Source organism: Phyllobates terribilis, unplaced genomic scaffold (genome assembly GCF_046119375.1).
Source record: "Phyllobates terribilis strain yellow unplaced genomic scaffold, ASM4611937v1 Scaffold_3__8_contigs__length_932513732, whole genome shotgun sequence".
Classification (NCBI taxonomy): domain Eukaryota; kingdom Metazoa; phylum Chordata; class Amphibia; order Anura; family Dendrobatidae; genus Phyllobates; species Phyllobates terribilis.
In genome coordinates, this window is record NW_027362763.1 from 190,061,395 (window position 1) to 190,076,918 (window position 15,524).

Sequence of the window (15,524 nt, forward strand, 5' to 3'; positions counted from 1 at the left end):
TCTGCAGGAATCCGCAGATAAAAAAAATCTATCCTGGTCTTGAAAACAGCAATGAACTTATATGGAAAGTAATTCTATATGAAAAACTGTATAATATTTTCATTACACAAAGAATAATTAGAAAATTCTGTTAAAGTGGGGGGTAAAACATATGCCTCATTCAGACGTTGGCTTTTTATGTACGTGTTGTATCCATTTTTTCATAGAATTGAACATGTTTCCATTACAGTCTATGGTACTATTCACATGTGTTTTTTCTGGACCATGCAGCCGCAAAAATATCACAGAGACATGTCCGTTTTTTATCCGAGTCACGGATCAGCAATACAAGTTTATGGGTCTGTGAAAAATCACTGACGACACACATTGTCATCCATGTGCACTCTGATTTTAAAATTGTAATGTATGGTAGACACAGACGCAAAGGGCCCCTGTGCAAGAACATATGGGCCCCTCTTTGTGTCTGTGACAAGTCCTGCTTGCTGATATGAAGGCAGAAATGGGCTCCTGTGCGGCTGCACACGTTGCATCACGGATCTGTTCGCCCCTAACGGGTGGGAGAAGCTTTGCAGGTTTTTTTGTTTTTGGCATATGGGAAAATCACTGATCTCTGATAGATTTTCTTGCCGGCCTAAATGAAGGGGCTTATTGGACTACTGATTCATTAAGAAGCTGCTCTTAATTATTCCTGCGCATCTGGCGATTGGCTTGCGCCTCCGTGCACCACACCACAAATCTTACTCCAGTCACTGACTGGAGTAAGATTTCTGGCATAGAGAACGGTATCATCATTAATTAGACAAACTGTGGTGTCATACACCAAAAGCTGGGAAAAACTGGCATAAAAAAACCGCAAAAAGTTGCAAAAATTTTGCGACTCTCCATAGCATTCTGCTGAAGTTATTTTTATGAATCGAGGCCACTGACCAAACATTGGTGAAACTGATTCCGTGCCATTATGTAAGAGAAAAATCCCTGACGTCTGAGGCCTAATCTAGATTTTTACTCTCTCGGGACCTTATTACTGATTGCAAAATAAATGTAGAAATAAAGACAAATATTCATCCATGTGTAAATAAAATTTATTTCTCATGTGGTCGTCCATGTGAAGGTAAAACCACAACATTAGGCTGTCTGCTTTACTGATACATGAAAATATACGTCTCTGTAGTGATCAATATAGAAGTCACAAAATCAAAGCAGCTCAGTATATAAAGTGTTTACCAGGAATGTGTATAACTAATAAGCACGGCACATCGTCTTATACAACTTTAGACTTTGCTCTATTTTCTGGACCCCAAAAAGATAGATCTGGCAAACTTGGGGCTATAAAACAATTTCTAAAATCCACACATTAGATTATCTTAGAATATGTTTTCTTTACATGTGACATAGGCGAGGATCGTACATTCAGTGGGGTCCTTACTAAATCAGATATAAACAATATTAAAGCCCCAGCAAATCCAAAGTCTTATTTTTAAGACCATTTACCATTTAAAGTTAGAAAATGATGTGATATTAAAGCCATAAAACTTCAGCAATCATCCTTTTTAATTGTAATTATCAACAAGTTAAAAAAAAAAAAACTCCAATGAAGATGTCATGTTTTTCCCTATATTGCCAGTGGGCAGCTGTGACTGTGGACATGGGGGTGTTTGTACTGGGCTGAGTCAAACTCCATCGCTCTTCCTTGTAGAGTTATCTTCAGACAACCTGAGAAACGCACGCCAGGCTCCGCTTGTTCTGCAAACACAAGAGAAAATGATAATTAGGATGAAAACGTTTCGTCCATCTATGGGTCTGGATGCCCAAAAAGGTTTTCCCAGACCATAGCAGTAGACCTATAAGGGGCCGTGCACATGTCGGATTTTATCCTTGGACAGAACCAGTCCGAGGGAAAAAAAATCGCTGCATGTTCAGTATACAGCAGGGCACAGGGCGTACTACTGATTCAATACTAAGCATAGGCTTTCACAGGGTATTTTTGAGCAATCGTTGCGGCTCAGGACCTGGGTTCCCACCAATTTTCTTGCAATTAATAGGATGAAACAAAAAAAAGATATCAAAAGTTTGCTTACTCCTTACTCACGATCATAATTACAAAAAAAGAACATTTTAATATTGCTGTAATCGTGCGAACCTGAAGAATCATGTTGCCAGGTCAATTTTATGGCACAATAAACTGTAAAGATGAAATCCAAAAAATAATAGCAAAATTGCAGGGTTTTTTTTTTTGCTTTTTTATGTCACAATTTACATGCACTTGGAATTTGTTTTTCTCATCCTTCAATATGTTATATGGTAAAGGGAATTATGTCATTCAAAGCAACAACTCATCCTGCAGAAAAACAGGTCCACATATGGCTCTTGGAAGAAGGAGAGGAAAAAAATGTTAGAAAAATTAAAAATGACTGGTCCTGGAGGGGCTAAAAAGGTTATTCAGTTGTTAAATGTTGATGGTATATCTTTAGATAGTCTATTCATATTTAATTATGAGGGTCCTCCAAGCAGTTTGAAGGTGCCACCTCGCTTCGGGGCTAGACTAAAGAACCTCAGTCCAACAATGCGTAGTTTATAAAGAACACGTGGTACTGAGCCCTAGATGTGGACAGTTACCTGAAGTGCCTCCTATAGAAAGTTGAGAATCATGATCAAGCCATATGTTTTCCAAAGCCTTGAAGTCTGCTGGCAAAATATCCATAGATGACGAGACCTCACTGGTACTCAGGACAACTTGATTGGACTGCATGACAACATTCACGGTATGCCAGGCTTTTAGACATACACTGGTTGGGAACTTCAATGAATGTGCCAATTTTCCCAGTAAGGAGACTTCCAGAACCTGAAGACAATTATATAATATAATAAATAGATTATAGATAACATAGAGGTGCTAGAAAAAATACTGTAATAAAATTAATGATCGTTACCCGCTTTTCCAGATCCAAAGTTATTGTCAGTGCAGAAACGTTCCCTGGTCCGGACAGTCCCAGAAGGACCCCGCCATCTTCTAGTACTCGGAAGGAGAGCTGGAGGGTCAGTTTCCAGGAATCTTTGTGCTTTATTGGAAACACTAAAATCAATAATTAATAGATATTAAAGGGGTATTCCAACAATAGATATTCATTCTAAAGGAGAGAAGAAAAGTAAGGGGGGGCCTAGTATGGCACTTGTTATTATACTAGCCTCCATAGCTGCAGCCGTGGAGGAGCTCTTGCCTTTTGGAACCATGTTCTAAGGAGCAATGGGGGAAATTGCACTCCTGCCAAATAGACTTTTATGGTATAACCATTGGTTGCCTAAAAAATGTTTGATTTAAAATAAAATAAAAAGCCCTGCCTGCCAATAATTCTTAAAGAGATTATCTCATGTAGTCACCCCTTGTCTGTAGGCCCTAATGGGGCGAATGGATCTCATTGAGTTGGGTCCCAATCTCAGAATCAGCTATGTGGCTGAAAAAGACTTTCACTGGTAACTAAGATTTTGGGTAGATGCATACGACTGCTTTCTCTCCATCCAAGAAAAATTATCCAATTGTGCTGATCAGAGTTTGATTAGTGGGATCAGTTTTTCTCGGAGGTGGAGAGAGAAAAAAAATATCTCCACCTTTTCCATTATGTCAGTCCATAAACATTGGACCACACTGAGATGTCATCAGAGTGCAGTCCGATGTTTTCCACGGACCCAGCCATGTTTTACCGATTTTGATCCGACACTCAAGTCAAAATCAGACATGTTACTGAAAGGTCCAAGGAAAAAAATCTGACACGCACAGCCCCGTAGAATAATACAGGCACGAGCACTATCCGTGAAAACCACAGATAGCACTGACTCATCCAATATAATCGATCGTGTTCATCCAAATTTAATTTTTTTAAAGGGGTTGTTCACCTTTTTCAGACTTTTTCTTCTTTTTTTTACTAAAATACGTGTATTTAGGACTTTGGAATAGTTCTACAATTGGGTTTAATTACAAATGTTGCACCATTTGCCCTTTATACCCTTTGTGTTGCACTGTCTATTGCTGGCTGCAGAAAGAGTTAACCTGAAATTCGTTAGCGAGCTCGTTCTGAGGGTTAATAACTCTGTTATTAGTCTTTTTCTTAGCTCCTTTCAGCTGATTTATGACCACAGACCACATCAAAGTTGAACGTGCGGAGAAACAAAGCCTGTAAAAACCGAATAAAGCAACATTTTTTAATGAAATCCAATCGCAAAAATTATTTTTATCCCCACATACATGTAAATACAAAAAATGTCCTCAAAGGTGGACAACCACTTAAATAGGTGTATGAGAGGACAACTCACAATCAGGTTTGAAGGTAGCATAGCCATGAGCAGGAAAGAAAGCTCCGGGTTCCTCATTTTGAAAGCAGCGCCGGTTCTCATCTGTCTCCATTGCATTGTCCAGGGTTTCTGTATTTTTTTTCACCCAGGCCCAGTTACGCAAACACCCATCCAAAGCAGGAACCAGCTAGATGGAGGGAGCACATGGTGCCATCAGTAAGGCCACATTCACACGTTCAGTATTTTACCTCAGTATTTGTAAGCCAAAACCAGGAGTGGGTGATAAATACAGAAGTAGTAACGTGTTCCTATTATACGTTTCCTCTGATTGTTCCACTCCTGGTTTTGGCTTACAAATACTGATGTTTAGAATAGGTTGTACGTCATTGGTTAATATGGATTTCTGTAAATTTTATAGCTATAAATCTGTTAGTTATGGAACGTCATCTCGGTGCCACATAATGACATAGTACCGGCCTGAGAAGCTGCACATCACTGTTTGCAGGAAGGTCACCCAGGATGATGCCAAGTTTGGAGGAGCTCCGAGGCATCAGCTCATTGTTCACCTGGAACGTCAACATCACCACAACCTCTCCATTCACCCTCACATCGATAGTGTCAAGGGTACTGTCCACCGTCACCTGCAAGACAACACAGAAAGCAATGGAGGCAGTCCTGACAAGCACCCTAACAGGTCTGGTGCTATAGTGTGATATATCATTTAACACTTAGAGATATTCTCAAGTTTGGAAGTTGTCTCCTATCCATAAGATAGGGAATAACTTCCTGATGGCGGGGGTCTGACCGCTGATCCCGAGAACCAGAGAACCATGGAGCCATAGACAATCATGTACAATGTCGCTCCATTCATTCTCATGGAAGTGCCAGAGACTGACTGAGCACAGCAATCGGCTATCTCTGCCAGCCCTATTGGGTATGAATGGAGTGGCAGTGCCCATGATCAAGTTGAGCCCCATTCATACAGGGCTATTCAGAGCCCTGGTTCTTAGGAAGGGTGGAGGGGTCAAAAAGTTATCCCCTATCCAATAGATAGGGGATACCTTCCAAACTTGAGAATACCTCTTTGAGATCTCAACAATATGGTTCAATATGGTTCACTTGTTACAAACCATTACAACCATATAGAGGCTTTATTATTATAATAATAATAATAATAATAATTATGTACATGGTAAATGTAGAAGCTTATAAACGCCATCACAGATCCTAACCTCACAGATCCTAAGCTGTGCTTCATTTTACCTTCCTCCATTTTCCATCGCTCATATCTGGCCCCCACTTGGAGAGAACCATCTGTCCATTTCCATTACTCATCTGTACTTCTAGACGACGATCCCGGACTCCAAGTACAAACCAATTATCCTTTCCAACATCTCCATAAAAGATGATGCCTTCTGTGTCAAAGGTCCGGAAATCAAAGGAGGAGAGGTTACTGTGGAGGATAGGACAGGCGAGACATTATGGGGACCAGTAATGCATAAACATCTACGGTATCTACAAAAATACAACTGCTAGTCTATTACATCATAGTCCTGAGTCAAGAGAATTGTAAGAAATACTCCCCCCTAACTGCAAATTGTCAAAAGTGTTTGTGCCTCTTGTAAATGAGCATTTATATTATCCCTGAATTCCTAGTAGTCATTATCATTTACAGTCGGATAAATTATCCGACATCCCCTCTTGGATTGTTGAACGCTGCTGCAGTAGGATATAGATCCTGCACATTTAAGAAATCCTTAAATTTTGCAAATTTGATAAAGTTCTCTATGGAAATGTGGTGAAAAAAATGATTTCGGTCAATGGCAGATACTAGTGACATAAGTAACGCCTGCTCGGGTTGTTTCTGCCAAAGCCAACAACATCAAGCATTAGTGCCACAGAAAGAAATGGCATACGTGTTTGTCTTTTGTGCAGATACCCTCACCCCTCTTATTTTTATATACAGCGAAAGAGGCTGTCCACCTTTGGGTACAATTTTTTTTACTTAAAGGGGATATCGGGACTTTAAAAAAAAGGTGCCTAAGCACTAACAGGTAGGTATTTGCTAACAGAGGCAACTACCTGCTTGTTGTACCCGGCGCCAGTCATTGACCGCTCCTGCCGGAGATTCAGCTGATCCCTGTCAACAGAGCAGCAGTATCTTTTCCTTTTGACAGGGCTGGACTACTGGCGTCATGCTGATTGACAGCTGGCTTCCCCCATTTAGGCAGCGGAGAGCCGGCTGTCAGTCATCATGACACCAGTAGTCCCACCCTATCAATAGGAAAAAGAAACTGCCGCTCTGTTGACGTGACGTCAGCGGACATCTGTGACCGCTCTGTGCCAGTGGAGAATGGTGCCGAGCACAACAGGCAGGTAGGAAGGCCTGTCCCGGATATACTATTCAAATGCATGTGTTTGAGGGGAAAAATAATTTTTGCAATTGGGTTTCATTAAAAACTTTGTATCGTTTAACTTTTCTCTCCGGGTTTAAGTTTGATGTGGTCTGTGGTCATAAATCATCAGAGAGGAGCTCAGAAAAAGAGTTACTGACTTTCCATCAGATCATCATAGCCAGATGACTGATGGATTCTCAACTAACTCAGTTCTGCTGCAAGGAATGACGGTACAACACAGAGGCTATCGAAGGAAAACAATGCAAAATTTTTAATGAAACCCAATTACAAAAATGATTTTTATCCTCAAATGCAAGCATTGAAGTAAAAATAAAATAATTATATATACATATACACAGCGTGCACAATTATTAGGCGAGTGAGTATTTTGACCACATCATCATTTTTATGCAGATTTCCCAACGCCACTTGAATTCTATTTGGATGAAGCAGATCATGTGATGTGTACTTGTGTAATGAGGAGGGTGAGGCCTAAAAATACCCTTTATCAAGGTGTGCAGAATTATTAGGCAGCTTGTTTTCCTCAGGCAAAATGGGCCAAAAAAGAGATTTACCTGACTCTGATAAGTCAAAAATTGTTACAAGTCTTACAGAGGGATGCAACACTCAAGAAATTACTAAGATATTGGGTTGTGATCACAGAACCATCGAAAGATTTGTTGCAAATAGTCAACAGGGTCGCAAAAAACGTGTTGAGAGAAAAAGACGCACATTAACTGGCAAAGATTTGAGAAGAATCAAATGTGAAGCCACCAGGAAGCCATTATCCTCCAGTGCCGTCATATTCCAGAACGATAACCTCCCTAGAGGCCCAGAAATACAAGGTGTTCAGTGCTCAGAGACATGGACGTGGTAAGGAGGCCGAAACTGACCACCACTGAGCAAAACACAGAAGTACAAGGTGTTCAGTGCTCAGAGACCTGGCCAAGGTAAGGAAGGCTGAGCCCGACCACCACTGAGAAAGACACAGAAGTACAAGGTGTTTAGTGCTCAGAGACATGGCCAAGGTGAGGAAGGCTGAGCCCGACCACCACTGAGCAAGACACAGAAGTACAAGGTGTTTAGTGCTCAGAGACCTGGCCAAGGTAAGGAAGGCTGAGCCCGACCACCACTGAGAAAGACACAGAAGTACAAGGTGTTTAAGTGCTCAGAGACATGGCCGAGGTAAGGAAGGCTGAGCCCGACCACCACTGAGAAAGACACAGAAGTACAAGGTGTTTAGTGCTCAGAGAAAGGCCGAGGTAAGGAAGAGTGAACCCGACCACAACAGAGCAAGACACAGAAATACAAGGTGTTTAGTGCTCAGAGACACGGCTGAGATAAGGAAGGCCGAAACCAACCAGTACTGAGCAAGACACAGAAGTACAAGGTGTTCAGTGCTCAGAGACATGGCCGAGGTAAGGGAGGCTGAAACTGACCACTACTGAGCAAGACACAGAAGTACAAGGTGTTCAGTGCTCAGAGACATGGCCGAGGTGAGGAAGGCTGAGCCCGACCACCACTGAGCAAGACACAGAAGTACAAGGTGTTCAGTGCTCAGAGACATGGCCGAGGTAAGGGAGGCTGAAACTGACCACTACTGAGCAAGACACAGAAGTACAAGGCGTTCAGTGCTCAGAGACATGGCCGAGGTGAGGAAGGCTGAGCCCGACCACCACTGGGCAAGACACAGAAGTACAAGGTGTCAGTGCTCAGAGACATGGCCGAGGTAAGGAAGGCTGAGCCCGACCACCACTGGGCAAGACACAGAAGTACAAAGTGTCAGTGCTCAGAGACATGGCTGAGGTAAGGAAGGGTGAACCCAACCATCACTGAACAAGACACAGAAGTACAAGGTGTTCAGCTCTCAGAGACATGGACATGGTAAGGAAGGGTGAACCTGACCACCACTGAGCAAGACACAGAAGTACAAGGTGTCAGTGCTCAGAGACATGGCCGAGGTAAGGAAGGCTGAACCTGACCACCACTGAGCAAGACACAGAAGTACAAGGTGTTCAGTGCTCAGAGACATGGCCGAGGTAAGGAAGGCTGAACCTGACCACCACGGAGCAAGACACAGAAGTACAAGGTGTTCAGTACTCAGAGACATGGCCGAGGTAAGGAAGGGTGAACCCAACCATCACTGAGCAAGACACAGAAGTACAAGGTGTTCAGCTCTCAGAGACATGGACATGGTAAGGAAGGGTGAACCCGACCACCACTGAGCAAGACACAGAAGTACAAGGTGTTCAAGTGCTCAGAGACATGGCCGAGGTAAGGAGGGCCTAACCTGACCACCACTGAGCAAGACCCAGAAGTACAAGGTGTCAGTGCTCAGAGACATGGCCGAGGTAAGGAAGGCCGAACCCGACCACCACTGAGCAAGACACAGAAGTACAAGGTATCAGTGCTTAGACACATGGCCGAGGTAAAGAGGCTGAAACCGACCATCACTGAGCAAGACACAGAAGTACAAGGTGTTCAGTGCTCAGAGACATGGCCGAGGTAAGGAGGCTGAAACCGACCATCACTGAGCAAGACACAGTAGAACTTTTTCGGGTTGACGATGGATTCAAAATCAAATCCCAAAGCTACTGTCAGTTTTTAGAAGACACTTTCTTCAAGCAGTGATACAGGAAACAGTCTGCACCTTTCAAGAAAATCATTATTATATACAGGACAATGCTCCATCGCAGAATTGAAGTCTCCATTGCTCGGCTGCCAGTAAAGGCCTTAGAAATTAAAGAATAATGACCCGGCCCCTTCCTCATCTAACTTAAAACTTATTGAGAACTTGTGGCCCATCTTAAATGGGAGATTTACAGTGAAGGAGAACAGTCACCTCTCTGATCAGTGTCTGGGAGGCTGTGGTTGTTGCCCAAAAATTTTCAAGAAATCCCATGACCACTATGTGTCTCCGTACACCTGTAGACATGTGGCGTGTCTTTCCAGACCGCAGCATGTCAATTTCTCTTGCGGAGTCGCTAGTCTCTGTAAGAGAAGTTATATTAGTGCAATGTTTTGATTGTGGTGGATCCGCATGGTTCAATGAACACATGTGGAGTCACCTGTGTGCAGCGCTTTGGACGCAGCATAAAGTATACTTCCTTCAAAGCGCTGACAGTATGGATAGTGTGCACATACCCACAGATTCCATCGAAGGAGCTTATTACTGTTATAGAAAAGAAGGACTTCTATATTGTTCATTGATATATTTTTTTAAATGTCTGAATGTATTTTGCACATTTTGAGTTGTTTGCTTATTATTCTCACTTTAACAGATGAAAATAAACAATCCACATAGGAACATTTACTATTTTCAATTAGTTGCATAATAATTCTGTACAGATAGATATTCTCCTAAGAAAGACAAAGCCTCACTTTTACTTTCTTAAATATTCAAGTTTATTAATCTTTTGGATTGGACGACAGCTCTGTAGTTCAATAATAAAATTAATAATCAAAAATACAAATTGCCTAATAATTCTGCACACAGTGTACGTTATGATGCTCTTGGATTAAGTGGCAAAAACCTAGTTACAGATTGCCTTTAATTCACTGAAATCCTCATATGGCGAGTTCTTTTAAACAATATTCCCTGTGACGGAAGTCTATCTACATATCGGCTGTTGGGTCGCTATAAGACATAATGAGATGGGTAATACCTTGTTAGATCGGAAATTTGGAATTCCAGGTGCAGAATACTCTGCGGATTCCCATTCCCTATGTACAGACTCTCTGAGGATCTCACCACCTTCTCAACAGAACAAGACACCTGGAAAACATACTCCAATTTAACTTCAAAACTTTCATCAGCTTGTCTCAGTCCAATGGCAACCCCCATAAAGTCAGGTGGTAAAAATATCATTATAAATTAAGCAGATTGGAGTGCGTTATATAACATTATAATTGGCCACGTTCACACGTTTAGTATTTGGTCAGTATTTTACATAGAAGTTGGTGATAAATGCAGAAGTGGTTGACGTGTTTCTATTAGACATTTCCTCGGATTGTTCCACTCCAGATTTTGAATTATAAATACTGATGTAAAATACTGACCAAATACTGAACGTGTGAACGTAACTTATAATATAATATGTTACAACCTGATGTCTGATAGATGTGTGTCCATTCTCTGGCACGTGCACCAATTGTCGAGAATACCAGAAAGTATCAAAAACAAAGCAGTTTTATGTAAAGCAGCACTCCCACTAACTTTGTTAGTCATTAAACGTGTGTGTACATTAATATACTTACCTACCGCCAGATTCTCTGGTGTCCAGCGTCGTTCTTCTCTGCTTCTCTGTGATGTCACCTCAATTCTGACTAGCCAACTCGTTTTATGCGCTATGCAGGAGCCGGAAGTCGCTGTTACCATGAGAGCCTATGGGACCTCGTTCTGATGCTCGATAGGCTTTCATTGTAAAAGAGAAGAGGCAGCATGACCAGCCAGTCTGAGAAGCGGTCATATCACAGAGAAGCTGAGAAGTAGGATGCTGGACACCGAAGAGAGCAGCAATAGGTGAGTATATTAACACACTGGCACTACACTTCATACACATATACACATGTTTAATGAATAAAAAAAAGTTAGTGGGAGTGCTTCTTTAAAACAAAACATACCAAAAAGAGACCAAAACCGCAGCATCAAAAATAATAAGGCGTGTAAGAAAAAAACAAAAAAAAAACGCAAGTAACCTAATTAGCCAATAGGTGCAGAAAATCTGCAGCATTAAAAATATCAAATACTCATTGAGGGAACTTGGCGTAAAAGACTGGAAACACACATCTAGTTTCAGATTCAGTTTTTTTGAACCAAAGTTAAAAATGGATGCGGCAGGAAGAATTGTAAGTCGGTCTTTTATATTTTTCATTCCTTCTGAATCCTATCTTGGCTTTGGCATAAAAGACGGCACTAAAAATTGCCCTAAAGAACCTGCATGTGTGATTCCAGCCTCAGAATACATTACTGTTCATAGTGCACAAGCTGAATAAGCACAATAAAGCCCCGAAGAGCACAAATGCAGCAGATCTAAACTAGTTATGTTTAATAAACCTTGTCTCCTTGTTCTGAGTTACAGTAGTGCAGTGAGCTTACTGCGTATAAAACTACAGCTATGGCAAACCCAGCTCTGCTACATCTTCAGATTACTAAATGAAGAACGTGCCTAGGTTTTTTAGAAATATAACTGATAATTATTATTTGTGTTACCTTTGCTGGGTGATCCTGGTAAGGCTCTGGTAATATAGTTCCCAAAGTAAGACCTCCATAGGAAAGCAGAACTACAATGACCAGCATGGACACACTGATGAGAAGCTGCATTTTCTCTGTGCTGTGAATGATGGTTGTCATACGTTCACTGACCTTTATATATCAGTAGGAGGGGACTTGTTCTTCTTGTGTCCCTTAATCGAACGCCAACTTGGCTCCAACCACAACATGTTCCAGTATCTGCCTCCTGCAGATGTTTTACAGGAACTCTGGAGACGTACATTTAACCCTTCACCAATGTGTGACCATCTGCACTTGTATCCGATTCCTAAAAATAATCCCATGTTCATAATAATTGGCTGGAAAATATGGCTCCCTGGTGTAGATTTAAAATAGGTTTCTAAAGTAGCAACCTGTTCTTGTTCTCTACCGCTGTGCAGGGGCATTGCCATTAGTGTGGTCACAATCTAACACTGGAAGACCCCCATGTCACAACCTCGTAAGTTTTCCTGCCAGTGCACTTTGGCTGATGAAAACATTTATTGTAATGATTCAATGACACGGCATCTTCTTTTTTTTCCCCAGGATGCTCATATAATTATGATTTTCATTGCATTTTAACAAAATTTGATATAATACCATTATTCAGGTGTGATTAACATGTGATGTTAGTTGGCTATTAGGCAACATGGTTTTATATAATTGAGGTTTTCACAAGAAAATACACAGAAATCATGGGGCTCCCATAGCAAAAATGTAATTACCCTTCCCACACACAAAAACAAAAAAATTTATAGAATTAATATTCAGCTGGGTCACAGATGAGCATATCTAGCATCTTAGCTCCCTTACAAAGTAATTTTCCTTCTATTGAAGCCCTTACAGTCCCATTTCATTGCACCAATAAAATATGAAGCCAACAAAGGTGCCCCCCTAAACACATTATGATACCCCCACATTGAATTCCTCCATAGCACACTCCACACGCACGGTATGATGACCCTACTGTAACACCAACCAAACTAGGATGCCCCAACTGTGATCTCCAACACACCCCTCCACACAATATAATGTCCCTCCATACAGTTCAATGGCTCCACAACCCTCCACACAGTATGATGGCCCCAACACAACCCTCTACACAGTATGATACCTCCAGGATGACAATACAGTTGGAAGTGCGATGTCGGGCGGTGAGCCCTTGTGCCGGCAAATAATATCACCCATGCATAGTTCAGCAGTCACACTAATGCCATGTTCACACCACATCAGTATTTTGTATCCGTATTTGTAAGACAAAACCTGTGGAATTTGCAGAGAAAAAAACTATAATGAAAGCATGTGCACCTCTATGTTTTGGGATCAACTCCTGCTTTTGGCTTACAAATACTGGTGTAAATTACTGACTTGAAGAATGTAGGCGTGATGTGGACTACAGAAATTTGAAACACATTGGGTATACAGTGGGGAAAATAAGTATTTGATACACTGCTGATTTTGCAAGTTTTCCCACCTTAACCCCTTTACAACCCAAGGTGGTTTGCACGTTAATGACCAGGCCAATTTTTACAATTCTGACCACTGTCACTTTATGAGGTAATTACTCTGGAACGCTTCAACGGATCCCCCTGATTCTGAGATTGTTTTTTAGAGACATATTGTACTTCATGATTGTGGTAAAATTTCTTCGATATCACTTGCGTTTATTTGTGAAAAAAATGGAAATTTGGCGAAAATTTAGAAAATTTCGCAATTTTCAAAATTTTAATTTTTATGCCCTTAAATCAGAGAGAGATGTCACACAAAAGAGTTAATAAATAACATTTCCCACATGTCTACTTTACATCAGCACAATTTTGGAACCAAAATTTTTTTTTGTTAGGGAGCTATAAGGGTTAAAAGTTGACCAGCGATTTCTCATTTTTCCAACAAAATTTACAAAACCATTTTTTTAGGGACCACATCACATTTGAAGTCACTTTGAGAGGTCTTTATGACAGAAAATACCCAAAAGTGACACCATTCTAAAAACTGCACCCCTCAAGGTGCTCAAAACCACATTCAAGAACTTTATTAACCCTTCAGGTGCTTCACAGGAATTTTTGGAATGTGGAAGAAAAAAATTAACATTTAACTTTTTTCACAAAAATGTTACTTTAGACCCAATTTTTTTTATTTTCGCAGGGGTAACAGGAAAAAATGGACCCCAAAATTTGTTGTGCAATTTCCCCTGGGCACGCAGATACCCCATATGTGGGGAAAAACCACTGTTTGGGCGCACGGCAGGGCTTGGAAGGGAAGGAGCGCCATTTGACTTTTTGATTGTAAAATTTGCTTGAATAATTAGCGGACGCCATGTTGCATTTGGAGAGCCCCTGATGTGCCTAAACAGTGGAGCTCCCCCACAAGTGACCCCATTTTGGAAACTAGACCCCCCCAAGGCACCTATCTAGATGCATAGTGAGAACTTGGAACCCCTAGGTGCTTCACAAATTGATTCGTAAAAATAAAAAAGTATTTTTTTTTCCACTTTTTCATTTTTACGAACCAATTTGTGAAGCACCTGAGGGTTCCAAGTGCTCACTATGCATCTAGATAGGTGCCTTGGGGGGTCTAGTTTCCAAAATGGGGTCACTTGTGGGGGAGCTCCACTGTTTAGGCACATCAGGGGCTCTCCAAACGCAACATGGTGTCCGCTAACAAATTGAATGGAAAATCGGCTCAAATTGTTAGCGGACACCATGTTGCGTTTGGAGAGCCCCTGATGTGCCTAAACAGTGGAGCTCCCCCACAAGTGACCCCATCTTGGAAACTAGATCCCCCAAGGCACCTATCTGGATGCATAGTGAGCACTTGGAACCCTCAGGTGCTTCACAAATTGATTCGTAAAAATGAAAAAGTGGAAAAAAAAATACTTTTTCATTTTTACGAATCAATTTGTGAAGCACCTAGGGGTTCCAAGTTCTCACTATGCATCTAGATAGGTGCCTTGGGGGGTCTAGTTTCCAAAATGTGGTCACTTGTGGGGGAGCTCCACTGTTTAGGCACATCAGGGGCTCTCCAAACGCAACATGGTGTCCGCTAACAATTTGAGCCGATTTTCCATTCAATTTGTTAGCGGACACCATGTCGCGTTTGGAGAGCCCCTGATGTGCCTAAACAGTGGAGCTCCCCCACAAGTGACCACATTTTGTAAACTATACCCCTCAAGGATTTTATTAAGGGGTATAGCGAACATTTTGAACCCAGAGGTATGACACAGAATTTGATAACATTAGGTCATCATATTGAATAAGTTGTCATTACTCTTGAGCGCAAGTGCTCGCTACTTGAGTTTGCATCGGGTACTCAGGTATGCACCATGTATCACGGGTGCTCAAGTGAAATGCTCGAGTCCCCGCCCGCATGTTTCACGGTTATTAGACATCCCCAAAAAACATGCGGGGATCGCTCGTGCATGGCAGGCAATCCCCGCGAGGTTTTTTTGGCCGCGAAGCATATGGGGCGGAGACTCGAGCACCCGCGATACTCAGTGCATACCCGAGCACCCGATGCAAACTCAAGTAGCGAGCACTTGCGCTCAACACTAGTCGCCATATCTTCATCTTTTTTTTTTTTTTACATTGGAA

The 15,524-nt window shown here is 41.7% G+C and overlaps 1 protein-coding gene across 1 annotated transcript; it reads right to left on the minus strand.

The window, feature by feature from the left end:
- Positions 1 to 1,064: 1,064 nt before the first annotated feature.
- On the minus strand, positions 1,065 to 12,053 carry SHBG (sex hormone binding globulin). Its single transcript, XM_073674388.1, has 8 exons — positions 11,896 to 12,053; positions 10,349 to 10,458; positions 5,551 to 5,740; positions 4,761 to 4,928; positions 4,309 to 4,474; positions 2,931 to 3,073; positions 2,617 to 2,842; positions 1,065 to 1,743 (listed from the first exon to the last, which is right to left on the minus strand). The coding sequence occupies exons 1-8, from the start codon at positions 12,034 to 12,036 to the stop codon at positions 1,613 to 1,615; spliced, it is 1,275 nt and encodes a 424-aa protein (XP_073530489.1). The 5' UTR covers positions 12,037 to 12,053; the 3' UTR covers positions 1,065 to 1,612.
- Between the last annotated feature and the right edge of the window lie 3,471 nt (positions 12,054 to 15,524).

Excerpts from the sequence above, each read along its gene's own strand:
- SHBG (XM_073674388.1), bottom strand. The coding sequence starts at position 12,036 with ATGACAACCATCATTCACAGCACAGAGAAAATGCAGCTTCTCATCAGT. Across the intron at positions 4,475-4,760 it reads ATGTGCAGCTTCTCAGGCCG|CTGGTTCCTGCTTTGGATGG; the intron begins GTACTATGTCAT and ends CCCTCCATCTAG. Across the intron at positions 3,074-4,308 it reads TGCTACCTTCAAACCTGATT|TGTTTCCAATAAAGCACAAA; the intron begins GTGAGTTGTCCT and ends TATTGATTTTAG.